Here is a 13,959-nt window from a genome sequence, read left to right on the forward strand (position 1 = left end):
TTCTTATCTCAAAACTAAAAATTAACAAAAGCAAAAATGTAAACATTACTTGTGTCTACATTCCCATAGGGAGGAACACAGAAACCTTCGAAGACTTCTCATATTGGTTATCCAATAACCACCCCCAAGAAACAATTGTTCTTGGGGATTTCAACATTGACTGGAACACTTGCTCTTGTGAAACCCCCAAAACCCACATAAACCTCTATGGATTTACTCAAATCATAACCTGCCCCACCGGGACAGGAAAACCCAAAAACAAGGAAAGTACCATAGACTGGATACTCGTCAATACCCATCTTCAATCTTATAAATCAGGCACTTTGCCTGATGACCTAAGTGATCACTGTCTCAACTATGTAATCAAGCTCAAAAGTAGACTGCTCCTACCAACCCACATATAGAACATTAAGAAACAACAAGCATTTTATTCTCACCAAGTTTCAAAATGAACTTAAGGCATGCAACTGGTCAGTACTAAAACGTCTCCCACTAGATGAAGCAGTATCATACTTTAACACCAAATTCCTTGCTATTCTTAACTCCCATGCTCCCCTCTGCTCTATTAGAACCAAAGTTAATATTGCACCATGGCTTTCTAAAGATACCAAAACCAAAATTTCACTCAGAAACAAAGCATGGGCCACCTACCGAAAAACAAAAGCCCCACTTGATCAACTAAGATTCAGACAGCTAAGGAATGACACCAAAAAATCCATAACCTTAGACAAAAAGAACCACTACTACCATCTGCTGCAAAAACACCAAAACAAACCTCAAAAATTCTGTGCAGGAATAAACAAACTACTCCACCCAGCCAAACCACCATTCCACCCCCCTCAGCTTCCCAACAAAAAGTCCCAGTAGACATTGCTAATAACTTCAACAGCTTCTTCACAGAGACTATCCAGTCTCTAGACAGCCAACTCTCTCCCAATGGCTCTAATTCTAATGCAGCCACACCCAGTACCCAAACATACTTTACCTTCCAACCTGTTCCTACTCAACTTATTCATGCCCTACTTAAGAAACTAAGACCCACCACCCTGGCTGCCGACCTCCTCCCAGCAGACTATCTGCAAAAGGCTGCTGACACCATAGCCTACCCCATCTCTATCTTGATCAACAGAGCTATATCTGAAGCTACTGTACCCACTATATGGGAAATCTCCCATGTCATACCTCTCCATAAAGGAGGTAGTTCCACTGAACTGTCAAACTTTAGACCCATAGCTATTCTGTCACCTCTAGCTAAAGTTATGAAGAAGTGTGTACACATACAGTTCATGCACTACCTCACACAGAACAAGCTGTTATCCAACTTTCAGCATGGTTTTAAGCAACACCACAGTACTACTTCTGCCCTCCTCTCTTTCTCTAATGTCATTAACCACAACCGCAATAATAACAAACTATCCTCAGCACTCTTTCTAGATATATCCAAGGCTTTTGACATCGTTGACCACAAAATGCTTATAAATACCCTGAAGGCCTTCTCCTTAAACAACCATGCGCTCCAATGGTTTCAATCCTACCTGCAGGGCAGGCAACAGGCAGTCCTATGGCAGGACAAGCTCATCTCGCCTACCCATCACATTAGGAGTCCCCCAGGGATCGATACTAGGACCCCTTTTTTTCTCCATCTTTATCAACGACCTTCATTCAGTCATCCCAGATGCTACATGCATTCAATATGTGGATGACTCCACCTTGATTTGTTCTGACACCTCACCAGCTACTTTATTCACATTAACCCAGATTACCTTCAATACAGTGGAAAAATGGTTCTCCAATCAACATCTAATCCTAAACCCCAACAAAACTAAGTTGCTCCTCTTCTCTCCCACATGCAGGACCCCCTGCCAGCCTTCAACATAACTGCTAACAGTGGCACTATCATCTCCCCAGAAGCCCAAACTAAACTACTGGGTGTCATAGTTGATAACAACCTGAAGTTTGATGCGCATATCAATCAAACTATCAAAACCATTAATAAAAAACTTGGCTCTCTTTACAGAATCAAACTTTTCCTTACCCCACTTGCTAGAACTGCAATTGCCCGTTCCCATCTGCTAACAACTCTTCTCTATGCCTCACCTCTATTCTCCAACTTAAACAAAACAGATCTTAATAAACTATCATCCTGCTATAACCACATTGCCAGATTTGCTACTGGCACAGCCTACCAGACACACCACTGTCACAACCTAAATCGCCTAGGATGGCTTGAACTGCCAAGCCTACTGCAGTTCAACCAGCTTATAGTGGCACATAAAGTCCTTTACCAACCAGAAAATACACCTGCACTAAAAAATATTATCAGCCCCTACACCAGCACCCAGCCACTGCAATCATCCACTAGACTCCTAGTTCAAACGTACAAATCCAACTACTCTGCTGGGGACTCTCTGTTTGCTAACTCTGTTGGAAAAATATGGAACAGACTCCTAGCTGACTTGACCCTAGAACCCTCACTAACTCAATTCAAAAACAAACTCAAGAAATACTTCAAAACTCATTGGTTATGTCCTTGCACTAACCCCGACTAGTGACCTCTCTATTTCTTAGATGCCTTACCTTCAACTACTTCAAACTTTTTTCTACCACGCCATTTCAGGAAGGGACAATTGTATAACTGCTGCTCAGCGTGTCTTAAACCTGAATGTAATGTTATGTATGTTTAACTTTGAAAATAATGTTATGTTTTGTAAAGTGTTTTATAAGTACTATACGTGCTAAATGCTGGTATTGCTTATGACTGTAATCTGCTTGAAACTAGCATTTACTAAATGTTCAATGTGTATTATTATCTTGGAGCTTTTCTCCCCGGGCCGCCACTGAAAATGGACATGTATCCAGTTGGACTATCCCGGTCAGCAAATGTAAAATAAATAAATAAATAAATATAAACGCATTTTATCACTGTTGCTATACTCAATACTTCAAACACAGTTGGTTTAGACTTTGATTTTCATTTTTTAGTGATTTTTTTTTTTTTGTAGCCACCAAAATTAAACTTAACTAGGCCTTACTATTCTAAGCAATTCAAATCCCTTATTTTAGGTAAGAAAAAATAAAATAATTTCCTTAGTTGCACCCCATATTTCACCAAATATTTCTGAAAAGATTACTCTGTAGGAAATTTTTAAAGTCTGCCAACTCATTATACTCCCCAAAACATACATTTTCATTTACCTCTTTCTTCACCATCACACCTCCAACATTTAGCATGTACCTGAAGAAAAATATCCTGAGGTCCTATGCAAACATAGGTTCATAGGAGTGTACCTAGGCTAATGGCCCTGGGGCTTTTACAAGCCTAGCCATAGGATTACCCTGGCATAGACCACCCAACCTTAGTTCCCAGTGCCTTTGTCGAGTAGAGCCACTGGAGTTATCCCCGGAGTGAATTTTCTGTTTCCCATCCACTCATCAAGATTTCTCTTGAAGAGGGTCAGCAAGGTGCTCTGTTTGACATGTATAGGAAATCTATTCCATAGCATGGGCAGTCTCTGGATTATCAACCTATCCCTCCATCATGTTCTGTTAATTGTGGTAATGAGGTCGAGGTCTCTGGAGCATGTGGTGCGGAGGGTTTGGGATTTCTTTAGATGCAGCATTTCTAACAGAGCTGGGTCAGACATGGCTTTGTAAGTCAAGCAGAGATCCCTTCAAGAAGGCGTTATGAGACAGAAAATAGTTGGAGTTTTTTGTGTGTGTCCATATAGGACAAGTGTTTAGAATATAGAATAGAATAGTACTAGGCTAACTGCCCTTGTGAGCCATTTTAAGCCTAGCCAATTATCCCTTGTGAGACTGAAACCCTGCACCTTGTCTTTGTAAGGTAAACACCTTAACCATTAGGCCACCCTCCCAATCAAGCCCTAGAATCCTCTTTGTGAGGTACTTTTGCAGCCTCTCCAGTTGTTGCAGGTGTCGATTGACGTACATGCCAAATGGGGCATTGTACTCGATGATTGGCCTAATGAGGGATGAGGGAAAAGTAGAGGGAGACAATGACCTCTTTCTTCCTGGATGCAAAACCCATACTAATGAGATGTGCCACATAGAAGGACTTTCTGACCACAGTGGCAATGTGGTGATCAAAAGAGAGGTTGCTGTCAATCTGTGTTCCCAGATCTCTTATAACGCCTTCTATGTTCATTGAACTACCATCAATGTGGTAATTCATGGGAACTGAGTTTTTCCTAAAAGGGATGACGACACAGTTTTTGGCATTGAGCTTAAGGCCATGTTCTGACACCAGTCGTTAGTCTCAATGAGGCCATTCTGTAGGATGTCAACATCACTTGGGGAGTTAATAATAGTGCCCAACTTGCAACCATCTGCAAACTTTGTCAGCCAGAGTCCCTTCATGTTGGCCTGGACTTCAGAGAAGTAGATACCAAACAGGAGAGGACCCAGGACTGAACCTTGCGGGACTCCACTCATGACTACTTGGCAGTCTGACTTGGAGTCAGCTACCTTCACACTTTGGGTTCTATCTGCGAGTCAGTTTGCAACTCACCCAGTGATATAGGGGTTGATGCCTAGCTTAGTGAGTTCTTCTATGATTCCTGAGTGGGAAATGTTATCAAAGGCCTTGACCAGATCAAGGTAGGCTGTATGAACCACCTTGCCTTCATCCACAACTCTGGTGACTGACTCAAAGAAGTCGACTAAGTTGAGCAGGCATGATTTACCCTTCACAAAACCAAACTGTGTGGGATCCAGAGTTTGGAGATTCCCTATATCCTTGTTTATTAGGTCCATGATAATGCATTCCATAGTTTTGCATATCAGGCTCATCAGGGCTAATGCGGCAATAGTTCCCAGGGTCTGCAGTGGCTCCTCCTTTGTGGAGAGGGATGACTGTAGCAGTGCACCACTCAGCAGGGACAAAGCCTGAGGTGAGGCTGTGACTGACCAAGACACACAGGTGAGGTGTCAGGTCACTCTGTAGTTCATGTAGAATACAGCCAGAGATATTGTCAGGTCCCATAGAAGCTGTATTCTTGGCCTTGGACAGTGCTGTTTTAACCTGTGCAGCAGTAATACTGGGTGCCTGGCAATCTAATGGTATTGTGATAGGTCCTTTGGGGGGGTAAAGTTGGCACTGAATCTGTTGGCCAGTATATTGACAATATCTGTTGGCTCGGTATAGGAGGTACCATTGTGCAGTAGCTCAGAGCAAATCTGGGTATTGCCGTGGAGATTCTTTACATAACTCTAGAAGGCCTTGTGGTTGTCTTTACTATCTGCTGCAATTCTGTTTTCATAGCTAGCTTTAGAGGATTTGATGAGGGATCTCAACTTTTTGTTGAGGCTGATAAGGGAGTTTTTCCAGTCTTGGGACTTCATGTTATTCTGCATCAGTTTCCTCCTTATGTTGTAGAGTTTGTTTATGGCAGGGGACCACCAGATTGGTTTCCTTTTTTGGAGGACAGCGTCTTGGCTCTATTGGGTATGGCGAGATCCATGCATTTGTTTACGTGTTCGTACAGTGCATTGGTATATGATTCGGCAGTCATACAACTATTCTCCATTTGCATGGGTGCCACGAAGTTAGCCACCTCTGTATTTAGAAGCCCAAAGTTAGCTTTGGAGAAGTTTTTCATGGTGGTTACCATTGCGGGGGGTGGGAGGGATGTGGACTTCCAAGGTGATTAGGTATTGGTCGGATCTAACCAGGGAGGAGCTAACTATTGGTGTAAAGCAACGGTCACCCATGTTAGGAATGACCAGGTTAAGTATGCTGCTACCTCTAGTGGGGGTATGAACGAGCTGGTCCAGTGCACTGGAATTAATGAACTCCAGGAAACATTGGGCAAGTCTATTGGTACACGAGTAGTTTTCCCAGTTAATGGAGGGGTAGTTGAAGTCGCCTAGTAAGAGAGTATTAGGTTGGACCCTAATATTCTCCAGGGTGCTTAGGAATGTGGAATGTGAGTCTTGGGACATGGTTGGGGACCTATAGCAGGCTACGACCTGAATCGCTGTCTTACCCAATGTTAGCTGCACCTGAACTATCTCTGATGCATTATGATGGGCTACCAGTCTGGAGGTGTGTGCATCCTTTATGAATATGGACACACCACTGCCTTTGGGGCTTCAGTCCAAGTTCTTGGGCAAAAAGGTGTGGAATGAGTTATAGCCTGGTAGTGCAGGGGTGCTTTCCTGTTGCCTTGAACCAGGTCTCTGTTACAGCACAAATGTCGATGTTCTCCATTTTAAGAAGTGCTTCGAGCTAATGCATTTTGAGATTTAGACTTCTAGCATTGAGCAGCATGACCCTCAGATTGCATTTGTTTGCAGCTGTTATGGTGGTAATTTGGTCTTTGGAACAATGCCTAAAAAAGGCACTAATGGGGTGGCAAGAGCCTTGGCAAGTATCTGGAAGCCCAGGGGTGACAGGTGCAGGCCATCTCTAACAAAGCATCGACATCTGTCAATCATGTCATCTCAGGCAGACAGATACTGGATCCCCTTAAAATGACACCAGAAACTTAGCCAATTGTAGAAATCAATAATTTTCTGCTTGTACTGTGGTATCATTCTGGGAGATGGTGGGATGCTGCTCAGGGATAGGGTCATACCCACCTGGGATACACAATCCGAGAGCTCCTCCATGTATCTTTTCATGTAGTCCAGGGAGGTACTTCTCAGATCATTCACACCCACATGTACAATGACAGAGTTATATTTGTACCTGTTGTTGAGGGACCTGAGTGCGTGCGTTATGTGATGCATCCTGGCACCTGACAGACAGCGGACTGTTACTTTCTCCTTATTCAACCTAGTGAGTGGGACATCAGCATGCCTCACTATCAAGTCACCTATGACTAGTGTATTGGGCATGCTGTTTTGCCTTAAGGGCTTTGGTTTAGTGGCACACTGTTTAGGAGAGTTATGTGTCTTGTGATTAGTGTTGTGTTGGGTCTAGGACTATTCACTGAAAGCACATTTCACTGAAAGTCAAATGACGGTGCAGAAATCACTGAAAGCTCAAGTCACTGAAAATACAATTCACTAAAACACATTTCACTGAAAATTATATATGGCCTTTTCCCCACTGTAGTGTGACCCTGGAGTTAGTATATATAGTAAGGCGGGGAGGGCACCACCCCCCACATAGTTTGGATATATATTATGTTCAGAAAAGAGTAATTTGCTGGAATTGCAAGTATCCATATATATAGTTCAAAATATTTAAAATAGGTGGGGGGCTGCCCTCCACACACCCCCTTACTATATATACTAACTCCAGGGTCGCACTACAGTGGGGAAAAGGCCATATATAACTTTCAGTGAATTGTGTTTTCAGTGAATTGTGCACAGTCAAATATGTTTCAGTGAAATGTGCTTTCAGTGAATAGTCCTAGACCCGTTGTGTTGTGGTGGTCGAGTGAGTTTCTGCCTTGGCGGTCTCTGCTGCTTAGGTAGATTTTTATTTAGAGCTTCCACGAATGTGGGTGTGTGGTTTGTGTTTTTATGTGAAGGCAGTGCTGGTGTGTGTTCTGGAGGGCTATGTGTTCCATGTGGTGTGGTGCAAGTGTTGACCTTCTTCTCTTGACCAGCTATTCCGGTCTTGGCTGTAGAGTATGTGGCTTCCAATTTGGATATACAAGTGCATCTCTCGCAAGGCTGACTGTTGGGAGGTAAGAGGAGAGGGTTGTTGGTGTACACGAGGCAGTTGCTACATTGCCTCAGGATGCCCAAGTTCACCAGGTTAATAGGAGAAAGCACAGGGAACTGACCTTTACACATGCCTGGGGGGGAGGGGGACATTGATAATAAGTACTGGATCTGTTTCCTTGTAGAACGTTTAGTGCTGGTAGCACTTTTGTGTGCTACAATAATTGCTACAAGAAGTCTGGAAAAGTGCTAGACTAATAAGCTAGTATAAGTGCAGGAGAGGAGAGAACTAGTAGATCTAAGGGACAAATTGAAGAGCAGACTTTGGCACCACTCAGGAGCTTACAAACAGTCTTGGATACAGCAAGTCTGTATCTGGACTAGACTAGTTACAGGAAAGGTGGGAAACGAGCGCAAATGCGGGCTTTTCAACCAGAAAGATGAGAGAGATGGAAAACCTGCCCAAACAGTCAATAAACTACAATTTCTGGGCCAGAAACCACTCCTCTTGTGGTAGATATGCTACTTAGTGCTTACCACTCTCACTGATAAGCTAGAAGGCTTCCTTCCAACATTTCCAAGGAAAAATCAAAAATCTTCTAGACTTCCTTGCATATTTGGGAGCTATGCCTAAGTCCCCCAATGTTTCCTCGTGAAATGCTTATCCAAACTCTCTTCACAATATTTTCTAACCTCCTTTGATTGGTTCCTATAGTTATCAAGCAAAATTGCATATGTCCTACTAATTATCTATTTTTTAATACCAGCTTCTGTTCTATCATCTTCTTCTTCTTCTGGCTTTTCCCGGTTAGGGGTCACCACAGCAGAACTCTGGTCCGCTAATGACTGGCAGTCAATTTTTATGGTGCCAAGGTGCCAGCCCAACCTTCAACAAAGGTATGTCCATTCATGCATGTCTTTCGAACGCCACTCAACCGCGGGGAGGACATGCAAACTCCACACAGAAGACGCTCCAGCCGAGAATCGAACGGGAGAACCTCTTGATGTGAGGCGACAACACTACCGCTGCACTATATTCAACTAAAAACTCTACCAGAGCAGGTCTTTTACTTAGGATTCCCATATCCTTTTCTCTGCTTGTACTCTGTTATTAATCCTTGATTGAGAAGGCAGTCTACAGCCTACAGCCCAAATGTCTTGTTGGTTTCTTCCAATTTTATTACCTTTTCCTCTCCGGTTATTTGCTCCCAATACCTTGGTTTCTTTTCCAGTTTTCTCTAGTAAATTCCACTACCCTCGGCTATTCTCAGTACCCCCAACTGCAGTCATCCCTATTGACAAAATCTCCTTACTCCATTCTCGTGTTGGCTTAGTTCTTAGAATACTTTCTGCTACTTTTATAAATAGAATATTTTGTAAGGCTGTTGTTATTCTCCTTAAGAATCTGCATCCAAAATCCCATTCTCTCCTTACTGTTTGAATTTAACCCCTGCTTCATCATCATCATCACTTTCTACTTTGAATTACAGATTTCTGCTTGTGTTATATATATGAGACTTAACTATGTAGCTCTAAAATATCCTTTCACATCAGGTAATCCTAAACCACCTTGCTCTACTGGGCACCTCTTTTCTTGCTTTTTTTCTCTGTATTGGTACTATACTCCATGTCCTTTTCTCTGTTTTGAGAAGTTGTGAGATTTGGACTCAGTCATAGGGTTCAGTGGGACTGACAAAGAGAGACAGCATGAGGCAAAGGCCTCTTCAAGGATGAATGAACAGCTTCCTTGTAAGTCATGGCATATTAGCTTGTTCCCTCTGTCCCTGATAGTTAAAGGATTAAATAATTTTATTTATTTAACATTTGTTAACCGGGAAAGTCCGACTTGGAACAAAGCCAATTTTCAGCACAGGCTCAGAGAGAAATGCTCCAGACGCAAGACAGAAATTTCACATTCTTCCTTGCAGTGTTCCTCCCTAGGTATATGAAAATTATAACAAGTGATTACATTGGGCAGTTTTCTCAAAAGCCTCTACACTGCAAGCTTCATAAGCTTATGAAGTTATAAATAAAAATGTCAACTTTTGGGGGGTTTGGGAACATCATTATGCAACACACAGCTCATATAAAGCAACATATCCAGTTATTTTCCTTATGGTACGAGTATAAAACAAATCTTACAATAGTCACTGACCAAAATGTAGGCTTACATGGCCAACAAATTACTTGTCACTGGAGAAGTCAGTCAAGCAGTTAATCACTTTGAAGTTGCAAGAACTACATTTACCAAATGGCACTACAAATGCAAGCATCGCTCTTGTGTCACCTTCACACAGGGGATTTCTAAAGGATGGAAATTCAAATGTTATTCCTGAAAAAAAAAACACTGGAAAAATGCATATCAAGGTCAGGATCCTTTAGATCAGTACACTGTAAATAGGTAGAAGTGCAGGTGAGCAACATGCTCTTTACAGATTCCACTAGAAAGCTATTTATTTATTTACTGGCATTTGATTACTGGAATAGTCCAGTAAGAGCTCATTTTCAGTAGAGGCCTGGGGAGAAAAGTTCTAAGTACATGTAAGAATCTTGGACAATTAAAATACATTCTACAGCCAAGTTAACTTCAGAGATTCAAAATACATGCAATTGTGTACACATACCTACATACAACATACAAGTAATATTTGCAAAGGCAAGTTAACTTCAGAGGTTCACTATACATGCGATTGTGTATACATACATTCATACAAAACTTACTCAGCACTGTTCTGTAATGGTATATTTTGTTAAGGGACAATAACAGTTGCTTGGGAGTAGAAGTAGAGATAATGCTATCTGCAAAGACAGAACTTCATTATATAACCTGGTCTATTAATCACTAAAGAAATACAATGTTTCACATGGCGTAGAAGCACTCTTTTATGTTTTATTTCCTCAATGTCTACGGAAAAGTAACATCCATATTGGAAGTGATTACCTTTGATTAGATAAACCATAGATCTTAAAACAATAAGTCACAGATTCATATCTGCTATATAGTGTGCTACAGATTGGCTTCAGCTGAAATGTATTCTAAGCACATTTATAGATTAAATTAATACAGTTGCATTTTCTTTGAAATATCGTCATCAAAGTCAAAATCCAAGATTACCTCTGGGTGCCTGGATGAGGTCCTGAAGGTACAAGAGGTACTCCATTTTTTCCAATACCCCATGAAACTGAATAGGAAAGCTTGGCAGAAGTTAATAGAATTAACTGGTTGCTGCCATCAGCTTCAAATGAAAATGGCACATCTGCAAAAGAAAAAAAGTGCATCAAACTTAGAGTTAACATCATGCACAATATCATCACAATATTTCAATTCATTGTGAATTTTCCATTTATCAAAAGGAAAACAGAGCAATTTTCCATGTATTCCTGCTCTGTACTATGACATAAACATGACTCATCTAACAACATAAATGGAATGCATGTAGTTCCCATATTTACTGAACTTGTGATGGTTATCACTATATCATCATAAGGCGTTTGAACTCAAAGCACATAAGACTAAAAATAAATCTTTTAAGAAAGGCTGTCATTGCAACAGATCCAACTTCAGATGAAATAACCTTTCTTATTAAAAATCTTAAGACCTTTAAGTCAATAAAAACTCATTACATAAACAAGTTAAAACAGAGCCAACATTCACCATTAAAACAGGACATATCACAGATTAGGGTGACAGAGTAGTGCTGCAGTCAACACTGTCACCTCAGCATTTCTCCAGCTTGGTCTCGGGTTTCTGTACCTTCTGGGTGACGCATGCATGCTCTCCCCGAGTCCATACGGGGTTTCGTTGGAATCACTGGTTTTCTCTAATATCCCACATATATGCCAAGAGGTGAATGTGTGATCCTCTAAATTACCCATAGGTGTACGCACATTCTGTAAAGAATGCTGTCCTGTCTAAAACTGTACCTCTGCCTTAAGCCTAATGCTTGCCTGAAAAAGCTTCAGCTCCACCAAGGCCATATATAGGATAAAGCAAGTATCTAAACATGAAAGTATTTTTTCTGACTCATAAGATGGACCAGTAAAGAGCATTGTTAAGAACCCTCAAACTGCAAGATCAAAATGATGAGAGGATGGAGAACACAGTTAATAGTACATCCAACAGAATTAATTGTAAAGTCTATATATGTGATCAAGAAAAAATGGAAGCCACTGTCACATCTTCCTATAAGTAGGTTTTAAATGTGCCTCATTTTTCCCTCTTAAAAAATAGTCAATATGTGGTTCACCTGCTCATATCCTGCTACATCTTTTCCTCACTGCTACTGTTTCTTCCCCAAGCAGCCTGCCTTGTTCCTAATAGAGGGCCACCACCTGTTTCTTCAAATTAGTTGAAGGGGGTTTCTTGTATGCTTAGTTAAGAAGCAAAGGGGACTGTCACTGGGCTAGAGGATTATGTGTGTGGGTAACAGTTTTTCAGTGCTCTTCTGAATGAAGATGGAATACAATCACATAATTATATCTGCTCTGATCATATGCGCTGCATGTTTTCCCTAGTCTTGCCAGAACTTCTATGAAACCAACTGCTGAAACATCCATTCCTTCTTCCTTTATTGTCCCAGCTATTAGAAACAGGTAAATAAGTTTGCTAACACTGTGGGCTGATGTACCATCTCTGCCCTTATAAGGTGTTTACCACACCATCTTTATATACACTTGGTATTTTTGTGCATGTGTGTGTGTGTGCAGGGGAGCAGACATGTACAGAAGGTAGTCCATTGTTGACTGCCCTGAAGACAGAAGCTTGCTTCTACAATGGACAACCAGGAAAACAAAGGTGTATACGGGGTTCTACTACGAACTGTTTTTAAGACAACAAATAATCAGGCATTATTTACCCAGTCTAAGTTTTTCCATGATAAAAAAGAGAGAGTCATTCAGTTAACAACCTATAATACCAAGACGAGAGAGTGAACTGTAAACAATGTTTGCTCTTTTAGCCCCTCATAAGTTCAAAAGTAGTTACATAGGCATGCAGACAAGGAGACCATTAACTCATTAACACATATGTGCTGAAGAATGTCACACTCTAGTGGTCTACAAACATCTTGCATTCCAGAACATTTTCTGAAAAATAAACTTAAAAAGCACAATGTAAACAAAGATAAATATTTTATGAACAGTAAAAACTATTAAAATGTACAAATTGCAACGTCATCAGTAAGAAGTATTCTTTGCAGTGACAATAGTGCATTCATAGTCTTTTCATAAATACTATAATAGATTATAATGAATACAAGTACAAAATTATATTTTTGCTAAACTTTAACAATTTATCATATCTTGGGAACTGTATAACCTAGACATACGCTGTTAGAATATTGTTGTTAAACAGACATAAGCTTGCACATAACAAGAAATTCCAATAGATGTGCATGTTTATTGAGATATGTACATAAATATGAAAACATATGCTTAATTGTACCATTAGCAGAATAAATAACTGAATATTTCTCCACATGTGCCACTTACAGTGAAAATTTGAAAGATAGTTTTTTTCTTCGACAAAATTTAAGGTTTCATGCAACAGTTTGTAAATCACATTTTTTTAATATTATGTACACATGGAAAGATTGTTTATTTTCATAACTACTAACAAATTAGCAATATATCAGGTATAATGTGAATTCTTCTGTCTCACACCATGTCATATCACACTATACCTTTCAATACCATGTAGGGCTCTGTTATGAAAGTATGAACATAAATATGTAAATATGAATAATATGTGATGAACAGTGATTAATTTCTCTAGATTGATATATCCTATACTAATAATCTTAGTGTAATTTTGTTAATAAATCCTTGAACTTTCTAATATTGATTATTATTACCTGGTAAACCGCTTAGTAAATGAAGCCAGACCCAAAAAAGTTCTGAACTACATAAGTAACAATGGGTGTGAAGTGAAAGCATAGAAAAAAGGCAATATAGACTTGAATAAGCTAAGGAACCTAACCAAACTTCCAATTCCCCGAAAGCACTGTCTAGTAAAGTGACTTGCTCAAAGTCCAACAGCAGGGGGACTTCCAAATGGCTGCACACTGAATAACAGCTTAATTTCAGCTCTCTCAGTGTGACAACAGAAACTCAGTAAAGAAATAATAAATTTGCCTTTTTAGGTAAATTTATGTTACTAGCTACTAGTGCACTGTCTTGATGCCAGCAAAGAAAACATTTAGAGAACCTGAAAGAAAAGACACCCAAAAGGGGTCAAGAAAACACTGGCTGGGAAGAATCCTGGAGCTGTTCAGCAAAAAGCATTCAAGCTCCAGCTTTGATGCAAGACATGACTTCCAGTAATCT

The 13,959-nt window shown here is 40.5% G+C and overlaps 1 protein-coding gene across 1 annotated transcript in view; it reads right to left on the reverse strand.

Moving 5' to 3' along the window:
• CC2D2A (coiled-coil and C2 domain containing 2A) overlaps positions 1-13,959 on the reverse strand; it is a 3,655,067-nt gene that overhangs the window by 1,982,739 nt on the left and 1,658,369 nt on the right. The window contains exon 18 of the mRNA XM_044062582.1: positions 10,751-10,892. Coding sequence (XP_043918517.1) covers positions 10,751-10,892 — 142 coding nt within the window. The remainder of the gene's footprint in view (positions 1-10,750; positions 10,893-13,959) is intronic.

This window comes from Protopterus annectens, chromosome 2.part1 (assembly GCF_019279795.1).
Source record: "Protopterus annectens isolate FY-2018-M chromosome 2.part1, PAN1.0, whole genome shotgun sequence".
NCBI lineage: Eukaryota > Metazoa > Chordata > Ceratodontiformes > Protopteridae > Protopterus > Protopterus annectens.